The following is a 21,924-nucleotide window of genomic DNA, read 5'->3' on the forward strand; positions in this document are numbered from 1 at the left end:
CACCGGATGCGTCTCTCGTACCCTCTTCCCCAGCAGTTCCACCATTCACACTTACACAGCTCCCACCTGTGCTGCTTGCTGTGGGCCTTTTGGTCCTGCCTCTGGGCCTTTTCAGCTGCAGCCTTTCCTCCTTGACAGCCAGCATGACCTGCAGCTCCTCCTCCCTCTTGTACACACAACAGCACATTCAGCTCCCTCCCTGACACCCTCCTGGATTTTAGTTACCCAAGGACCTATCTAACTGAGCCTGGAGAGTCTGCATGTTGCCATGCTATGGGATGGCCTGGAGCAGCTCCATAATTCTGTGTTTGTCTGTTGGGCTCTGCCTCACACCTTGACAGCTCTGATTGTGGCCACCGCCAGCAGCTCTGGCACAGCTTGCTGATGTTCTGCAAATGGCTGATATTGGGGAATTCTCCTGAAGAATTTCTGTTCACACTTGTACCCCACAGGAATGACTGTGATGCTATAATGGAAGAAATACACCTCCTATGAGTTGGATGATGAGATAGCACTTGGTGTTCAGTTTTACTTTGTGTATGCTGATGGAGGGCAACAGGTTCTGAACACAGTGGCCACGAGCTTCATGTGCAAGCCATGGGATTGAAGCTGTTGAACACCAGGAGGGGCAGATGGGTGTGCCCTGAATGTGGGCACACAGGACCAGGGACATATACATTGGGAGCACTGCCCTGATGTTATGCAATGCATGACTGTGTATCAAGACTAGAAAATAACCAACCACCTGAGTAGCTGAAAACTCTCAGCAAACCTGAGTTCAGCCTACCCGTTTAACTTATTTTATTCTTTGATCACTTGCCTCCTTTGATCAGTATTTCAGATTGAGTTTTTCATTCTATGATAGTATTCCAGAGAAACTACCTGTAAACACTGTCCTTTCAATGATCAAAGGATATTCAGTTAATGTATCTGAATAAACCACAGAGTTGAAGACTCCAACTCTTTTAGATGTGATCCCTTTTTGTAAAAGTAAAAATATTAATAGTTTAGGCAAACATATGAGCAAGCAGTTTTTGCTGCTACTCTTTAAGAGTGTACAGTCAATAAAGGAAAAGATAGTGAGAGCTGAATTTCTCGTGTCCATTTTTACCACCTCCCAGATAAAAAATTTCAGCCTTTTAGGTTTGTATGTTTGTATCATCAAGAACAAAACTGGAGCTCCCTCTTACTGAAATGGTATCATCATGCCTCCTCAGATTCCAAATAATTATCTCTGTCACTCCCAACCAGTGATATCCTTCATAAATGTTACTATTTCCTTTTATCTCTTCATTTTTAAATTAAAACAATAAAATTTTCTGTTTGGGGCTCTTCTACATTACCGATATGGCCCTAAACATTAGCTAAACCTATATACCTTTCGGCTCCCTGCTGGCTACCAGTGATAAATGGATAAGTAAACATCTCTCAAGCACTATTTTCACCATTCTGACTTTTTAAAGCAAGAAGAAATATTAAAGGAGAAATGGTAGGAAAGCCAAATATTTTTCTCCTCTGCCCAAGTTTTGAAACCAACACCAACCCCCAAACTCCTCCAAGTCTAAAGAATTAAAACTTTTTATGGCCATAAAGAATTACATTCTGAGCACATGTCCCCTCTGGGAAAGAACATTTTATTCCCTGTATCTCAATGGTATGAGGCTTTCATACAGGAGTACCTTTTCTACCAATACAAGTATGGAATTATCACGTCTTTAGGGAGGATTATACAAAAAGCTCTTATATGTTCTCCCTAGAATCTTACTGGGGGCTAAGTCCTACTATGGATACAGAGTTCATGACCTATAGCATGTCTACCAGTGGACTGTTAGTGAAGAGATAACACATCATATCCTATGCTCCTGTCCTCACAAGAATGTAAATACCCCGAGCTACTCTGTAATGTCATAGAAAATCAAGAACCTAAAATGTTGTAATTTAGTCTTGGTTAAAATTGTGGTCAAATAATTCTCTAGACTTTCTGCATAATTTCTCTATAAACCTTAAACGGTTCTTTAAAAAAAAAAAAACCTATTAAAAAATAATTAAGAAAACACTAATGAACTTAAGAGGCAAAAGACAAAAACACAAAAAACTCATTTCTTTATGATAAAACTATTCTTTTTCTCAAAAAAGGAAAGTTACATCTGAAACCATTACTTCAAAGTATAGTCAAAATCACATATTAATTATAACTTTTTAACCAAAGTAACTAACTTCTAATTCACAAAATTAGTAAGTGGGTAACTGTGCACTGGCTGTCACACACAGGCATTCTGCATTGAACCAGCAGAGCTTATGAATACACATTACAGCTTGATACAGCCATAAACATCATTACTTATCTAAAATAATTTTGTGTAACAGTGTTTTTCAACGATGGAAGACTGCTGGGTTTCAGGGATTACTGCAGAAATAATCTCAGGGAATCACTGGTAGAGAATGAGCACAACTTCTAGCTCTAGTTTCCTGTATTCCAGTCTAATGACAGAGTAAGAGGAAAAAGATTTATCCATATGAACAAGCACTTATACTCTGAAAGATACAAACTTACTAATTTTCTTTTCACTCTAAATTTCAAAGATAAAGCAACAAAAAACATGGAAGAGAAAAGGAGCTGATCTTCAAGGAGAATTTGTGTTTTCAAGAGTTTATGGTACAACATTCCTTTATGCCTGAACCTGATCAAAGACAAAACATAAAAAAATAAGAAGAAAAACTTTATTTCAAAACAGGTTCAGTGGGTATGTGTACTACAGTAAAGACTGACTATGGTACTTTCATTTTATGTCTGCATTGATATATCAATTAGACACTGGTTAGGAATGATCTGTTTCTGGAAAAGTTGGGTTAACTCCATCAATATGCCACTTATGATATTTACCCTAGTACTATTTCAGTACTAGAGGTTAAATTTTCATCACCGAAAAAAAAATTTTTTTTTTTTTTTTGTTGAGAATAACCTTACAGTTTCAACAAAGGAATGAGCTGACTTCCCAGTTCTGCTTGGAAAATATACACCTAATTTAAGAGAAATTCCAACTCCATCTAAATGCATTATTTAACTGGGAGTCTTTAGTCATCATCTACTGTTGGCTTGATTGTCACTCCTCTTCTTATCTGACCCCAACCAATTAAACTGCAAATAAAAATAAAAGAAATTATGAGTTTACATTCATTTCATTATCATTACCACATAATCATGACATAATTGGTTTTACTTAACTATCTTGTAAATTCAAACTTCTTCACATAGCCTGCTCTGCCCTAAAGAAATGCCCATACTTTCTTACAATTCCTAGAACATTATGGATGGGTTCTTGGGAGCAAGAATGACAAGAAAAGCAAACAAAAAGCTGTCTCCACACACATTTGTTTTAACCCTAGCAAAATACACCTACACCTTCAGAATCACCATGAGCACTTTAGGTCCACCTAAGGAATCATGCTATCACACAAAACTTCAGCATGAGTTTTCTAAAAAATCTCATTCTCTACCCCTTTCTCCTGAAAAAAATGCTATCCTACTTTTCACAGCAGCCCCACAGACTACAATAATTTTTATCAGGTTACTCTTGATAGCAGAGAGAACTCTGCTGTCTCTTTCAATGTCTGCTGTAGTAAATGATCAGACTAGACTGCTATTTTACTGTACCTTCTTCTAGAACAAAACCCACCTTAAACATGGGTTGCTGTTGGTAGGCACCAGTGAGTTAATTCTAACACATGGTGATCCTATATGACATAGCAGAACTTCCCCATAGAGTTTTCTGGGCTGTAATCTTTATGGAAGGAGCCAATTAGGTCTTTACCCTGTGGGGTATCTAGGTGCGTATGACCCACCAAACTTTCAGTTAGCAGCCAAGCTAACTGAAGCTTGGATGGATGGGTTCAAGTTGTGCCACTAGTGTTCCTTAAATGTGGATAAAACCGATCCCAATTTAAGGAATGTACAGGATTCCTTACAAAAGACGGTCCCTTATTACAACACATTTTAAACTTTTCTAGCAAAGACTGAAATTTTATATGGATAGAATTCTTTTACATTATTAGCTGACAGATACAAGAAAGACCCTTTTTAGAACACCCAACCAACAGAATGTACTAATTGTATTCGGAATTGATTGTGGTTTTTGGAAGTCTTATGTTACTTATATTTACTTTAAAACATACTTGAAATATTTATAACCATTTAAGAGAGGCAGTATTAAAATCACACAAGAGTAAAATCAAATAGCATTTATCACCAAGAAGTAGGATTATTTACATAAGAGGCAACAAAACTTAAAATGAATCAGATAAATCTTTTAGACAATAAATAATGACATATTACTACGATGCACAGTATTCCAGAATGGCTTATATAAGGAAGTTAGATAATGAGCAAAGAAGATTCAAAGTTAATGCAAATAATTATGGGACAAAAAGAACACAAGAGAGTACAATTTAAAGGACTTATTTTGGACGAAGCAGGAAAAAAGGTTAGATAAGTTGTGTCAGGCTTCCCTAAAGACTTGGAATAATGGAGGAAGTGAGGAAGTACTAGAAATTATTTAGAACAGCAAGATGGAAACTGTGATGGTTAAGGCTGTGTGTTAACTTGGCTGTGCCATGATTCTCAGTGGTTTGACAATTATGTACTGATGTAGTTTAATGGTTATGTAATGATGTAATCAACTTTCATGATCTCCTGTAGTCACTCCCCATTTTGTGATCTGATGTGAGCAGCCAATCAGTTGAAAACAGAGTTTCCTTGGGGGCGTGGCCTGTATCCAATATATATACAGATGTTCCGGAAAAGCTCACTTGCCCTGGATCATGCATGAAGCTCATCATTATCTGGCCTCAGTTATTGAGCCAGCAATCTGTTGTCTGACGTGCTGATTCTGAATTTCATCAGCCCCTGCGACCATGTGAGTGAGGAGAAGCCTTCAGCCCCATGTCTGACCCATGGACTTGGCACGTGCTTACTTTTGCAACTGCATGAGCCACTTTCTTGAGATAAATCTTTGTATACACACATACGTCCACACACAGATGCTTCATTGCCTTTACTTCTCCAGACAACCCAGCCTAAGACAAAAGTATTTCATTTCAGGAAGGTTAAATATTGCCAAGCATTGAATTCAGTAACTTACAAGTGGGAAATGTGGGAAATGATGACGGTACAATGTTACTCATAACGGAAACAGGTAAACTAAGTAATCAATATGTGAAAAACAAAAAGCACAATCAGGAATCAAGTACATAAACATATGCACATCAACTTCCTGGTCTTTTCACTGAGAGAACCTAGAAATCCTGGAACAATGAGCACACCTACTAGCATCCAGGGTCTTCTTTTCTATACATGGAGAAATGGCTGATTCCGGGGCTGAAACAGGGAGTGAACAGGATGAGCATGGAACATTTTCTATGGCAAAGTAAGGAAGTGTTTAAATAATAGAGTTACGTCAAAAAGACATAACATGAGTATCTCAATGGCCAAACTGGGACTAATCTGAACATCAAAATAAAGGCAGTAATGGATAAATACCTTATACAGTAAAACAGACATCTAAGTCCATATATTATTATCTAAATAAGTACATAAATAATTATAAGTAAAGAGGCACCAAATGCACAAAGTGGTGGAACTGGAAAAAAATTCACTGTTTTGCTATTGTGACAGTTAAAATCAACTGGAATAATAATGAGGTAGGAAGGGGAGGTGGATTTGATGAGGAGCAGGCTATATGTGAAGTCTCAAGGGGCATCCCCACAGATTTTGCATTAGGTGTAAAAATAAAGAGAAACTCTGCAACACAGAAAACATGCTAACCCCATGAACAAAATTAACCACACCAATTAGAAACACCTAGATAGCATGTACCTCTGAATCTGATTCTCTGAAAGAACATATTACCATTTATACATAGCATGCTGGCCAAGACTACATAACCTTAGCAAAGCCAAAATGGTGGCTTACTCACCAGCACCATAACATGCCCCCTGCATCAAAGACCCCCAAAACCAAGCAAAACAGAAGCAGATAACAATCTGGGAACCATAAGCATCAAAAATGGTCTAAGGGCTGAACTGTATACCAAGTGGAGAGGAAAAGTGAGTTGAACAACACAGGAGGATGACTGCCAGATATTGGCCCAGACAACGAACTCTAAAAAAGGAAACAAAGCTAAAAGACGGGAAACAATGAATCAGGTATGTCAATCTGTAACTGACAAGCACTTTAAAACATAAAGGCGGGATAATGGGTATAGGATTAGAACTTCTATAAGGAGAGGAAGTCAAGGCAATATCAATCAATAAATGGCTATTTTAAACTGAAGAACATAAAGGTACATTCAGGGTAATCACAAAGAAAGTTAACAACCTATTCATCAAAATATAAAAGAAGAAAATCATAAAGACTGAGTACACATAAAACCAACGACAACAAAGTAAATGAAAACCCACAATCAAAAAGAACTCAGCACAGAAAATGAAGCAGCACGAAGAAACCGTCACCACAGACATGCAAAAAAAAAAAGGCATAACAAAACTACAGCAGTAACTCATACTTACCAATAATCTCACTGAATGTAAGTGGCTTAAACACACCAGTAAAGAGATGGAGACTGGCAGAATGGACAAAAAAAATGAGCCATCAATATACTGCTTAAATGGGACACAACTTAGACACAAAGATAAAATAAACCACAACTTAAAGGATGGAAAAGGATGTATCAAATTAACAGTAAAAAAAAAAAAGGCAGAAGTGGCAATGATAATCTCTGATAAAATAGTCTTTAAGCAAAATTGAACATAAAAGCCAAGGAAGCACATTATATAATGATTAAAGGGCCAATCCACAAAGGGGGCATAACCATAGTAAACATATATGTACCCAATGACAGAGCTCCCAGTACATAAAACAAACTCTAACAGCACTGAAAAAAGAAACAGACACTTGTACTACGATACCAGGAGGCTTTAACACACCACTCTCAGTGAAGGACAAAACTAGAAACTAAACAAAGTCACAGAAGACGTAAATACTACAATCAACCAACTAAAACTCATAAATATATATACAGAGCACTTCACTTAAAAAGTGGCAAAGTAAACATAGTTTTTCCAATGCTCATGGATCATGCTCTAGAACAGACCACATTTTAGGCCACAAAGTGGGCATCAACAAATTCAAAACCATGAAAATAACGCAAAGCATCTTCTCTCATCACAACAATGTACAGGCAGAAATCAGTCGACAGAAAAAAGCAAGGGAAAAAAACTGAATACATGGAAGCTGAAAAACACCCTGCTTAAAAATCACTGAGTAATAAAGAAACACACACACAAAAAAAAATTCATAGAATCAAATGAGAATGAAAACATACCACACCAAAACCTTTGAGATACAGCAAAAGTAGTGCCGAGAGGTCAACTGATAGCAATAAACACACACATCAAAACACTAACCCTAAAACGTGAACAATTAGAAAGAAGGGAGCAAAAGAAGTCTAAAGATGTGAGAAGAAACAAGATAATAAAAACTACAGCAGAAATAAAACAGAACATGGAAAAACAAAAGAAAGAAATACAGCTAAAAGCTGGTTCACTAAAAAGATCAATTAAATCTACAAACCACTGGCCAAACTGAAAACAAAGCAAAACAAAAACAGGAGAAGATGTAAATAACCCAAATAAGAAATGAGATGGGTAATAATACCACAGAATCGACTGAAATAAAAATGATCATAACAGAATACTATGAAATATTATACTCTAACAAACATGAAAACCTAGAAGAAATGGACAACTTTCTAGAAACACACTACTCTCCTGAACTGACACAAACCGAGGTAGAAAATCTGAACAGACCCATGACAAAAAAGGAAACTGAAGGGGTCATTTAAAAAAAAAAAAAGGCCACAACAACAACAAAAAAAAGCCCAGCCAACAATGCTTCACTGGAGAATTCTACCAAAAATTCAGAGAACAGCTGACATCAATTTTACTCAAACTATTCCACAACAACTATTCTATCCTGATGTACAACACTGTCACTGATAGGATAATATCCATACGGCTACAAGGAAGACCAGTTAATATGTTATTATTCAAATTTACACATTAAGGACAAAAATAAAGACACTGACAAGTTTTATTAATTTCTGCAGTCGGAGACTGACCAAACACACAATCAAGGCACACTGATAATTACCAGTGATGGAATGCGAAAGTTGAAAACAAAGAAGGCAGCCTGGTAGTTGGAAAACACGGCTTTGGTGTTAGACATGATGCCGGAGATTGCATGACCGAATTTTGCAAGGCCCAACAACTTCTTCATTGCAAACACCTTTTTGCCACCAACATAAGCAGTGACGTAAAATGTGGACCTCACTAAATGGAATACACAAGAACAAAATCAATTACATCTATGGAAAGAGACAATGGAAAAGGTCGATATCCTAAGTCAAAACACGGCCATGCGCCAACTCTGGATCAGAACTACTCCTATGCAAGTTCATGTTAAGCAAAATTGTAACAAGTCCATGAGAGCCAAAGTAAGACCTTGAGTATATTCCACCTGAATGTAGAGACCATCTCAAGAACAGACGACACACTGAATACTCAGGATGGAAGACAAGATGACTGTGGAATGACAAAAAGGACATCGTACATGAAGAAAGCAACAGTCATTAAAAAGACAGTCAAAGCAAAGACCAAAATGGATGTCAGCAAATACACTGAAAAAGTTGCTCTTGAATGTAGAGTGACTACAGAGAAAGAAAGAATGGATGACGTCCAAGAGCTGAACAGATTTCAAAAGATGGCTCCAGAAAATAAAGTATTATAATAAATAATACTGGACATAGAATACCAAAAGAAAAGAACACACTCTCCTTTTGTCAAGCTGAAAGAACTTAAGAAAAAAATCAAGTCTCAAGTTGTAATCCTGAAGGATTCTACAGGGAAGCCATAAAACACCTAAGTTTAAGTATCAAAACAAGACAGGAGGAATACACAGAGTCACTGTACCAAACAGAATTGACAGAAGTTCAACCGTTTCAGAAGTTACCATATGATCAAGAACTGATGGTAGTGAAGGAAGAAGTCCAAGCTGCACTGAAGATACTGATGAAAAACAAGACTCCAGGAATTGATGGAATACCAATTGAGATGTTTCAACAAACAAATGCAATGCTTAAAGTGCTCACTCATCTATGCCAGGAAATTTGGAAGACAGTAACCTAGTCAACTGACTAGAAGAGAACCACATTTGTACCAAATCCAAAGAAAAGTGATCCAAAAGAATTCAGAAATTATCAAACAATATCATTAATATCATGTGCAAGTAAAATTTTGTGGAAGATCATTCGAGAGCAGCTATTGCAGTATACCGATAGGGAACTAAGAGAAATTCAAGCAGATTCAGAAAAGATGTGGAACTGTAAACTGATGTTCTATGTAAATAGTAACTGAAACAATGCTGGGGTTGGCTAAACTAATAACAACAGGCATAAGAGTCATTAAGGCAAAAATTGCTACAAGAGGGAAATGGTGATTTATATATTGATAAAAGGGTGAATCCAACTAGAACATACAGCATTGTATATTCTATACACAGCAACAAAACAGCCCTAAAAGGTAAAAACTATGTATTGACGACATGGAAAGGAGAAACGGACATTTCTATTATAATAATTCAAGACATCAACACAAGTAGTCCCTGATTTATGACATATTGAAGTTATGACCAGCCATGATTGCAACCAACCTTTTCTTTTACATCTGTTAGTAATATGTACTACATACAATGTTGCTGCATGAAATTTGCTGCTCTTATCATTCTCAGTTGTTCTTTCACAGATGTTCAATGTCACGATTTACTCTCCAAAACACTGCCGTATAGTAGGCTATGGCCTGGTATACAACGAAGTCAGGGTCAGGAGTTGTTAGCATTATTCTCCAACTTGTCTTCATATTGCTGGACTAAATTTTTAAGATGTGCATTTTTTTAATCTATGTATGTATTGAAACATATCTGTAAGTGTATATGTAATGATCCCAACCCCAATGAAAAATAAACATCAGATTTATAAAGATACTGATAATAAAAGGGAGTAATAATGAAAACTTAAAAAAAAAAAAGAGGTATCTGACTTACATCAGAATGGACTTATGACAGAATCATTGAAATGGAATCCCACTGTAAGTCAAGGACTACATATAATCTGCTTTCAATAAAGGATAGAATATTTAGACAGAAGATCAATAAGGAATTTGAGACCTGAACAATATTATAAACTAACTTGACCTAACAGGCATGTATGGAATTTTCTTAGTTATCCACTATGGCTTTCACAAACAGAAATTTATTTTCTAACACTCTTGGAGGCTAGAAGTCCGAATTTAGAGCGGTAGCTCCAGGGGAAGGCTTTCTCTCTCTGTCACCTCTGGGAAAGGCCCTTGTCATCAATCTTCCCTGGACTAGAAAGAAGCTTCTCAAAACAGGAACCCGAGGTACAAAGAATGCACTCCTCTCCTGGCCCTACTTTCTTGGTAGTAACAGGACCTCCTGTCTCTCTGCTTGCTTCTCTAATATCTCAAAAAAAGATTTACTTGAGACACAAGCTTATCTTGAAGATTGAGTCCTACCTTGTTAACATAACTGCCTCATTAATGTCATAGAGGTAAGATTTACAAGGATAGGAAAATCAGGACAGATGATAAAATGGTGGACAATCACACAATACTGGAAATCATGGCCAAACCAAGTTGACACACATTTTGGGGGAAGAGAATTCAATCCATGACAGAACAGACAACTCAGAAACAGCAGATTACACATTCTCTTCAAATGAACATGGAACCTTGTCCAGGATAGACCATATGTTAGGTCATAAAACAAACCTCCACAAATTTTAAAAAGATTGAAATCATACAAAGTATCTTCTCCAACCACTCTGCAATGAAGATAGGATTCAATAACATAAAGAAAACCAGAAAATGCACAAATATGGGAAAATTAAAAAACAGAGTATTAAGCAACCAATTGCCAAAAGGAAAATTAGAAAATACTCAGAGGCAAAGGAAAATTAAAACATAACACACCAAGGCTTATGGGATGCATAAAAAGTAGTGCAAACAGAAATTTATAGTTGTAAATGTACACATTAAATTTTTAAAACACTTCTGATGGCTAGTAGTATTTCTCAACACGGCTAAGCTTAGGTCCAGATATTTAGCAAAGCACTGTCTACATGTTGCTATGAAGGTATTTAGACATGATTAACATTTATAATCAGGTAAACTTACCCTTCATAATATGAGTGGGCTTCACCCAATCAGTAAAAAAGCATTAAAAGCAAAAACTGAGGTTTTCCTGAAGGTAGAAATTCTGCCTTGAACAGTATAACAGAAATCTTGCTGAGCTTCCATCCTCCTGGCCTGTCCTATGGATTTTGGAACTCGCAACAGACAGCATGATTCAATACATATATGTGTGTGTATATGCATGCTATATATATGTGTGTGTATGTTTGCATGTGTATATGTATGTGCATATTCATACGCACGTTTGCTTTCGTGTGTGTGTGTGCGTTTGCATGTGTGTATTTGTACAATATGTAGATCTCTTATTGGTTCTTCTGGAGAATCCTGACAGATACAGATCTCAAATTGGTAACTGAAAGCTAGAAAAAGAAAATCAAACTCAAACCAGTTAGGAAAAAGAAAGAAATAACAAAGATTAGAGCAGGGCAGATGGTGGACAGTCCTATCTACTCCGCCAACAACTAATACACTGAGCAACGAATAAAAACAAGCACATATTGAGATACTGAAATGCCAGACAGCAGCTGAGAAATTGGAGAATTAGGGTGAATCCAGAAGCAAGAGAAAGGAGGAACAGGGTCAGCACGGTAATTAAGAGACCCTACCCACTAACACTGGGAGCACAAGCTCATTGCAGGCATTATGCGACAGGACTGGGAAACGCCCTAAACAGAGAACACAGGAAGGGAGCTTATCTGAGGAAGCTCTAGCTGGCTTTTTTTTAAGGTGGTGCAAACTGGCCTTCAGAGTTCATAAGCCATGCAAATGGGATGGGGTGAGGAAAGATCTGAACACTTCACTAGAGTACTGTTGGACCTTTATGAGGCATGAAATTAATGGGCACCAGGACTAGGAAGACCTGCAAGGACAGCAGGGCGAGGGGAGCAGTCCAGACTGACAGGCAAGCAGGAGGTCACCCGAGTGAGGTGCCTGGGGAGTGAGGGTGCCAGTGCAGGGGTGCCAGTGAGAAACCCTGTAAAGTCTATCTCCATCACACACAACAGCGAGGCATCTAGTGGAATCCTCCTCCTGCTCATGCATATCGAATCCTAGAGACCAAGCATACAGAACTCTTGAATTTTCCCACTAGAAAGAGAAATAAAACATTAAAGAAAAGATAATAAAATGGCTTGAGTTCCACAAAAACTACTAAAAAACACAAAAGCGCAAGAGAAGAAGGAACACTCTAAAGAAAAAGATGAAGAAGAGGAAATCTCTCCTGTGGAGGCCACGATAATGCAAAGAATTGATAATTTTCAGACTTTGGGGCAAATATGTTTAAAAAAGGCAAAAAACAAAAACACACAAAGTAAACAAACCAGCAGAGTTCAGGAAGCAAATGGAGGAACAAAATGTAAGATTTAACACGGAATATGAAACATTAAAAAAAATTACTGGGACTGAAGAATAAAATATCTGCATCAGAAAAAGTAAGAGGAAGATGCAACAATAGATTCGAACAAGTAGAACCTTAAGAGAAGCAAGAGAAAAGAATAAAGAAAAGAAATCCAAAAAGAAATGTCGGATTCAATTAAGAAACCTCACATCAGAACTACTGGAATTCCAGCGCACCACCACAATAGTAAAGGCATAGAAACAATTTTCCAAGAGAGAACTAGAGAGGATTTCTCTGACCTGAGCAGAGAATCAAGGCTGTAGATATAGGAAGCTACATGAAGCCCAATCAAAAGAGACACAGAAAGATCAACTCTGTGACATGTCCTGAAAAAATCCTTAAAGACCAAACATAAGGAGAAAATTCTTAAAGCAGCAAAAGAAAAATGTAACTTAACATAACAGTGTTCTTTCATAAGAATCTGTGTGTATTTCTCCCCAGCAACTCTGCAAGCCAGAAGACAATGGAGAGATGTATACAAAATACTAAGCCAAAGCAACTGCCAACCAAGAATACTTTACTCAGCAAAGCTGTAATTCCGAAACTAGGGGTAATCAAGAAATTCTCAAACAAACAGAGGCTCTGGGAATTTGCCCCTACCAGTACAGGATGACAGGTATTACTCAAGGGAGGACTTCCAGTTGGAAAGGCAAGAACATTAAAAAACAAGTAGAAACTAAACGTATCAAATATAGGTTTTACACTGATGTTAATGAAGACACATTAACAGAAATGGGGTGGGGAGAAGCATAGCAGGAATAGATTTATTATGTTAAGCTTCTATGTTAACATTTGTTCTTGGGCTAGATGCAGCAGTAATTGGTAGCTATGTAATGTAACATGTAATTACTGAGAACTGACTAAGAAGAAACACTAAGGAGAAAGGAAGCAAGTAAACAAAAAGATTCATCACAAGAAAGCAGTCAAACACAAAAAAAGATTAAAAAGATCAGGATAATACATAAACAAGATACAAACCACTCAAAAAATAATTAACAAAATGAGTGAGGTAGAGAATTAGTTTTTAGTACGAACTTTAAATATAAATTGATTAACATCACATGCAACAGGCAGAGTGGCAGAATAGATTAAAAAAGAGAAAAAACCATGATCCATCCTTTCGCTCTCTACAAGAAACCCATTTAGACACAAGGACACAAGCAGACTTAAAAAGAAAAAAAAAAAGGATGAAGAATAATATTCCATGCAGACACTAAACTAAATAGAGCAGAGGTAGCCATACTGATATCAATAAAATAGACTTTAAATCAAAATATGTTACAAGAGATAAAGAAGAACATCACACAATAATAAAAGGGTGAATTTGACAAGAAGATATAACAGTTATAATATATATGCACCTAACAGCAATGCACCAAAATACATGAAACAAACTCCAACTAATATGGAAGGAGAAATAGACAACTGCACCATAATAGGAGGAAACCTCAACACATTGCTTTCACTTAGAGGTACAACATCTAAAAAGAAAATCACTAAAGAGATTTAGAACTTAAATAAAACCATAAGCCAACTGGCCCTAACAGACATAAACAGAACACTCTACCCAACATCAGAACAATACACTTTCTTCTCCAGTGCACATGGATCATTTTCCAGAACAGCCATATGCTAAACACAAACATACCTCAACAAATTTATAAAAGACTGAAATCAAAGAAAGTATCTTCTAAGACCATAAAGGTATAAAACTAGAAATCAACAACAGAATAAAGAAAAAAATAATTGCATGCAAACTAAATATTATACTACTAAAATCAAAACAGAAATTAAAAAATTCCTAGAATCAAATGAAAATGAAAACACAATACACCAAAACTTTTAGGACACAGCAAAAGCAGCACTCAGAGGGAAATTTACAGCAATAAATACATAAAAAAGAAGAAAGGTCTAAAATCATTTCCTTAAACTGACAACATGAACACAGACAAAAGAAAAATGAACAAAGAACAAAAGAAACCAAAAGCCACCAGAAAAAGAAAAGAAAAAATAAAAAGCAGGGCAGAGACAAATGATTTAGAAAGCAGAAAAACAACTGAAAGAATTAACAAAATCAGAAGTTGGTTCTTTGAAAGGATCAACAAAATATACAAACCACTAGCTAGTCTGACAAAAATCCAGAAGAGGCAAATAAACAAATTAAGAAATGAAACTGGTTATGTTAGAGAAAGAAGGCTGTAACAGATTACTATAAAAATTATGCTCCAATAAATTTGAAAACATAGGCAAAATGAACAAATCCCTAGAAACATACAATCTACCCAAATTACCACAAACAGAAACAGAAAATTTGAAGAGACACATCAGAAGAGATTGGAGATGTCATTTAAAAAAAATTAAAAAACAACAAAACCACAACAGGACCAGATGACTACACTGGAGAATCCTACCAAACATTTAGAGAACAGGTGACACTAATCAATCGTACTCCATCTCTGCCAAAACACAGAAGAGGAAGGAACACTGCCAAAATCCTTCTATCAAGCCAGGATAACCCTGATACCAAAGACATCACATGAAAAGAAAACTACAGACCAATACTCCTTATGAACATAGATGCAATTTTTTTCAACAAAACTCTAGTCAACAGACTACAGAAACATAAAAAAAGATCCATACACCATGATCAAGTGGGATTCACACCAAGATTACAAGGTGGTTCAACATCAGAGATGAATCAATGTAATCCGCCACATAAACAAAACAAAGGGCAAAATAAAACAAAAAACTCATGATCCTATCAATTGATGCAGACAAGGCATCTGATAAAATGCAACACCCTTTCCTGATAAAAACTCTTAGCAAAATAGGAACAAAAGCAAAACTCAACATAATTAAGCCTAAATATGGAAAACCAACAACCAACATCAAACTCCATGGAGAAAGGCTTAGAATTCTCTCTTTAAGACCGGGAATGAGACAAGGATGCCCATTATCACCATTCTTTTCAAGATTATACTCCAAGTCCTAGACAGAGCAATAAGACAAGAAAGCGAAATAAAAGGTGTTCAGTCAGAAAGTGAGAAGTAAAACTATATTTGCAGATGGCATGATCCTATGCATAGCATACCCTAAAGATGCCTCAAGAAATCTGCTGGAACTAACAGAAGAATTTAGCAACACTGCAGGACACAAATACAACACACAAAAATCAGTTGGGTTCCTGTACTCTAAAGCACAGCACTTCAAAAAGAAATCAAGAAAATACCAGTTACAATAGCCCCAAATCAATAAAATATCTAGAAATTAACTGTAACAGAAAACTAACAGGCTCATAGAATGAAAATTATAAAACACTGTTACAAGAGAACAAGAGAGACCTATCTAAAAAATGGAAAAGCATCCTTGCCCACAAATAGGAAGGATTAATACAGTGAAAATGTCAATACTACCTAAAGTGATCTACAAATTCAATGCATTCCTGAAAAATTTCCAACATTCTTTACTTAAGCAGAGAAAAAGAACAAAGCAGTAGGCCTCACACTTCCTGATATCAAAACATACCATACAGCCACTGAAACCAAAACAACCAGGTCTTGCTTCAGCAAAAGACAAGCTGACCACTGGAACAAAATTGAGAACTCAGAATTAAAACCCAGCCATCTATAAACAACTGATCTTCAACATCTAGTCAAAATCGATTCAGTGAGCCAAAACCAGTCTCTATACAGTGCTGGTAAATTCAATATCTACCTGCAGAAAAATGACCAATACCTCACACCATGCACAAAAGCTAACTCAAAATGGACCAAACAACCTAAAATTCCTAGAAGGAAACATCAGAGGAAAACCATGGGACCTAATCTTTTATGAAAACAGGAAACAAACAAAATAAATCCAAGAATAGAGAAACACAAATGGAACCTCATAAAAATAAAAATGTGTTAATTCGAAAATTTTATTAAAAGAATAAAGAGTCAACCTGAAGACTGAGAAAAATCTTTGGAAATGATTCATCTAAGGGTCTAATCTCTAGAACCTACAGAAAACTAGAACAACAAAAAGACAAAAAATCCAGTTACAAAATGAGGAAAGGATGTGAATAAAACCTTCACCAAAGAGGACTTCCAAGTAGGCAGCGAACATATGAAAGATGTTCATGATCAGTAGCCATTAGAGATGCAAATGAAAATTACAATGAGTTATCATCTTACTCCAGCTAAAATGGCACTGAAAAAAAAAAACAAAACATAACAAGTGTCGATGAGAATACAGGAAGATTGGAACCCTTATCCATTGATGCTGAAACTTATGCTTGAACACAGGGTAGTGTCTCAGTTATCCAGTGCTGCTACAGCAGACATAATCACAAGTGGATGTCTTTCTCTCTTGTGCCTCTGGAGAAAGGTCCTTGTCATTAATCTTCAAATGGACTAGGAGCTTCTCACGGGAATTCTGTGTATAAAGGATACACTCCTCCCCGGGTGCTTTCTTTGTGGTATGAAGTCCATGACTCTGCTCTTCTCTCCTTTATATCTCAAAAGAGTTTGGTTTATGACACAATTTAATCTTGTAGAATGAGTCTGCCCTCATTAACATTACTGCCACTAATTCCAGCCTATTAACATCACAGAGGTTTACAAGACACAGGAAAATCACAGAAGATGACAAAATGGTGGACAATCACATAATACTAGGAATCACAGAGTAGCCAAGTTGACAACACGTTTTAGGGGAATACAATTCAACCCATAATAAGAATTTAAAGTAAATGGAAGAAGTGATAAAGTAAGAGAACTGAACGGAAGATTTTAAACATTGGCTCAAGAAAACAAAGTAAAGTATTATAATCACAAGTGCAAAGACCTGGAGATAGAAAACCCAAAAGGGAGAATCACACTCTGCATTTCCCAAGCTGAAAGAACTGAAGAAAAACTCAAGCCTCAACTAATAATACCAAAGGATTATAAAAAGAAAATACTAAACAATGCAAGAAGAATCAAAAAAGATGGCAGGAATATACAAACACACTATAACATAAAGAACTCGTCAACATTCAACCATTTCAGGAGGTACCATATAAGCAGGAACCAATGGTGCTGAAAGAAGAAAAGTCAACCTGTACTGAAGGCACTAGTGAAAAGCAAGACTCCAGGAATTGAAGGAATACCAACTGAGATGTTTTAACAAATGGATGCAGGGCTGGAAATACTGTCTCTACCAAGAAATTTGGAAGACAGCTACCTGGCCATCTAACTGGAAAAGATCTATATTTATACCTATTCCCAAAAAAGGTGATTCGATTGGATGTGGAAATTATCAAGCAATATCATTAATATCACACAGATAAAATTTTACGGAAGGTCATTTAAAAGCGGCTGCAGCTGTACATCCACAGGGAACTACCAAAAGTTCAAGATGGATTCAGAAAAGGAAGTAGAAAGAGGGATATCATTGCTACTGTCAGATGGATCCTGGCTGAGAGCAGAGAATAGCAGAAAGATGTTTACCTGTGTTTTACTGACTGTGCAAATGCACTTGACTGTGTGGATCGTAACAACTTATGGATAACACTGAGAAGAGTGGGAATTCCAGAACATTTAATGTTGCTCACATAGATCAAAAGGCAGTCGTTCAAACAGAACAAGAGGATAGATACTGTGTGGTTTAAAGTCTGGAAAGGTGTGCATCATGGTTGTATCCTTTCACTATACCTATTCAATCTGTATGCTGAGCAAATAATCTGAGAAACTGGACTATATGAAGAAGAACGAGGCATTGGGATTGGAGGGAGACTCATCATTAACAACCAGTGATACGCAGATGACATGACCTTGCTTGCTGAAAGTGAAGAGGACTTAAAGCACTTACTAATGAAGATCAAAGACCACAGATGCCAGTATGGGTTACACCTCAATGTAAAGAAAACAAAAATCCTCACAACTGGACCAATAAGCAACATTGTGAAAAAAGGGAAAATACTGAGGTTCTCCAGGATTTAATTTTACTTGGATCCACAATCATCATCCATGGAAACAGCAGTAAAGAAATCATATGATGTACTGCATAGGGCAAATCCACTGCAAAACATCTCTTTAAAGTACTGAAAAGTGAAGATGTGTCTTTGAGGACGAAGGTATGCCTGACCCACATCATTATCTTTTTCATTTCCTCATTTATATGAAAAGCTGGATAATGAATAAGGAAGACCTAAGAAGAATTGATGCCTTTGAATTATGGTGCTGGGGAACTATATTGAATATACCACGACTGCCAGAAAAATGGAGCCCTGTTGCGAAGTGGTTAAGCATGTGGCTGCTAATCAAAAGGTTGGCAGTTCAAATCCACTAGCTGCTCCTTGGAAACCCTATAGAGCAGTTCTGTCCCACAGGGTTGCTATGAGTTGGAATCAACTCGATGGCAATGGGTTTTTGGTTTGGCCAGAAGAATGAACAAGTCTGTCTTCGAAGAAGTACAGCCAGAAATGCTCCTTGGACATGAGGATGGCAAGATTTCATCTCAAGTACTTTGGACATCTTATCAGGAGGGACCATTCCCTGGAGAAGGACATCGTGCCTGGTAACACAGAGGGTCAGTGAAAAAGAGGAAGACTCTAGACAAAACGGATGGACACAATGACTCAAGCATAGCAATGTCTGTGTGGATGGTCAAAGACTGAGCAGTGTTTTGGTTTATTCTGCATATGGTTGCTATCAGTGAGAACTGACTCAATGGCACCTAACAATGACAGCAGTTCACAAAAAATCATAACCTACATCCGATTAAGTGAGTAGTCTCTGATCTTAAAAGCTCACAAGCAGTTATCTAAGATACAACTACTGATCTCTACGCACAGAATAGTAAGAAGGTAACCAAAACTTCAGAAAAGAAACAAGCCTACAGCAGCCACAACTTCATCCACCCTGAGACGAGAACTAGACGGTGCCTGGCTACTACTACTGACTGTTCTGACTGGGGTCACAACAGACAGTTCCAGATAAAATGGGAGAAAAACGTGAAGCTGACACCAAATTCTTTAAAAGAAAAAGAAAAAAGACAAGCTGATACAGTAGAAAACAGAGAACTCCCTGAAACTATCGCCTAGAAACACTCCTTAAACATAGAACTGTGCCCATTGCCTGAGATTATGTTTTACCCAAATAGCAAAGTGGCACACAAAATATATACCTTATATCACATAAGATCAGTGCTCTACTTAAAAACTCAAAAGCAAAGATGAAAAGAAAAGAAGTGAGGGAAACTAGCATATGGTAAATGAAACAAAGAGAATACAACCAAAGAGAATGGTAATGCATTGTGATAAATGTAACTATGATTGAACAATTTTTCTGAAAATTTTCAAAGGGGAACCTAACTTGCTGCATAAATTTTCACCAAAAACTCATTAAAATGTTTTTTTTTTTTTAAAAAAGGGAGAAAATCAAGGAATAATAGAGACAGAGGTAAAGAAATCACAGAAACAGATTATCGAGGGATTCAAAGTGAAGGAAGATAAGAGTCTCAGTTAAGAAAGAAGCTAACGCTAGAGTCAGGAAGTAGGGGAATCACGAACACAGAAGCTGGGACAGTCATGAAGATGGAAGGTTAGGGAATTACATAGGTAGAAGATACCACAAAACCTCAACAAAAACAAGCCAATAAAAAATGGGCAAAGTATATGAACAGCCATTTCACCAAAGATGACATTCAAGCCACTAACAGATAGATGAGGAAATGTTCACAATCATTAGCCATTACAGAAATGGATATCGAAACTGGAATGAAATACCATCTCACACCAACAAAGCTAGCATTAATCCAAAAAGCACAAAACAATAAATGTTCGAGAGGTTGTGGAAAGACTGGAACACTTATACACTGCTGATGAGAATGTAAAATTGTACAACCACGTTGGAAACTCATTTGGTGCTTCTGTAAAAAGTCAGAAATAGAAGTACCATACAATCCAGCAAGCCTACTCCTTGGAATATACCCTAGAGTAATAAAAGCCCTCACAGGAACAGACACATGCACACGCATGTTCACTGCAGCACTGTTTACAACAGCAAAAAGATGGAAGCAACCAAGGTGCCCATCAACAGGTGAATGGATAAATTATGGTATATTCACAAAACGGAATACTATACATCGATAAAGAACAGTGAAGAAATCTGTGAAACACCGCATAACATGGAATCTGCAACGCATTATGCTGAATGAAATGAGTCAGCTGCAAAATGACAAATATAAGACCAAGACCACTATTATAAGAACTCAAGAAACAGTTTAAACAGAGAAGAAAATATTCTTTGACAGTTACGGGGGAGGAGGGGGGAAAGGGGTATTCACTAATTAGATAGTATATAAGAACTACTTTAGGTGACGGGAAAGGCAACACAATACAGGTGAGGTCAGCAATGATGAATACATGAAACATAACATGGAAGACTCTGGAAGGCAATGTGCTGAAACTGTTGTTGTTGTCACTAGGTGTCAATGAGTTACTTCCAACTGATAGCGACCCTATGCATGACAGAATAAAACACTGCCCAGTCCTGTGCCATCCTCACAATAGTTTTTATGCTTGAGTCCACTCTTAAAGCCACTGTATCAATCCATTTCTTTGAGGGCCTGCCTCGTTTTTTTTTTTTTCCTCTTTTTTGCTGACCTTTCACTTACCAACCATGATGTCCTTCTCCGGGGACTGGTTCCTCCTAGTGACATGTTCAAAGTACATGACATGAAGTCTCACCATCCTTGCTTCTAATGAGCATTCTGGCTATTACTTCTTAAAAGACAGACTTGTTTGTTCTTCGGGCAGTCCATGGTATATTCAATTTTTTTGCCAACACCATAATCCAAAGGCATCAATTCTTTGGTCTCTCTTACTTATTGTCCAGCTTTCACATACATATGAGGTGATGGAAAACGCAATGGCTTAGGTCCGACACACCTTAGTCCTTAAAGTGACATCTTTGCTTTTAACACTTTAAAGAGACCTTTTGAAGCAGATTTCCCCAATATGAATGCATTACTTGATTTCTTGACTACTGCTTTCATGGCATTGGTTGTGGATCCAAGTAAAATAAAATCCTTGACAGCTTCAATCTTTTCTCCGTTTATCACCATGGTGCTTACTGGTCCAGTTGTAAGGATTTTTGTTTTCTTTATACTCAGTGTCGCTATGAGTTGGAATCAACTTGACGGCACTGAGTTTGGTTTTTTTTTTTTTTTTGGTAATCCGT

The 21,924-nt window shown here is 37.0% G+C and overlaps 1 protein-coding gene across 1 annotated transcript in view; it reads right to left on the bottom strand.

Moving 5' to 3' along the window:
- Positions 1 to 2,707: 2,707 nt before the first annotated feature.
- The window catches only part of LOC126069864 (eukaryotic translation initiation factor 2 subunit 3, Y-linked), a 64,881-nt gene continuing 45,664 nt past the window's right edge, over positions 2,708 to 21,924 (bottom strand). The window contains exon 12 of the mRNA XM_049873498.1: positions 2,708 to 3,139. Within this exon, the coding sequence (XP_049729455.1) occupies positions 3,076 to 3,139 (64 nt within the window). The 3' untranslated portion in view covers positions 2,708 to 3,075. The remainder of the gene's footprint in view (positions 3,140 to 21,924) is intronic.

Source organism: Elephas maximus, chromosome Y (assembly GCF_024166365.1).
Source record: "Elephas maximus indicus isolate mEleMax1 chromosome Y, mEleMax1 primary haplotype, whole genome shotgun sequence".
NCBI classification, from domain to species: domain Eukaryota; kingdom Metazoa; phylum Chordata; class Mammalia; order Proboscidea; family Elephantidae; genus Elephas; species Elephas maximus.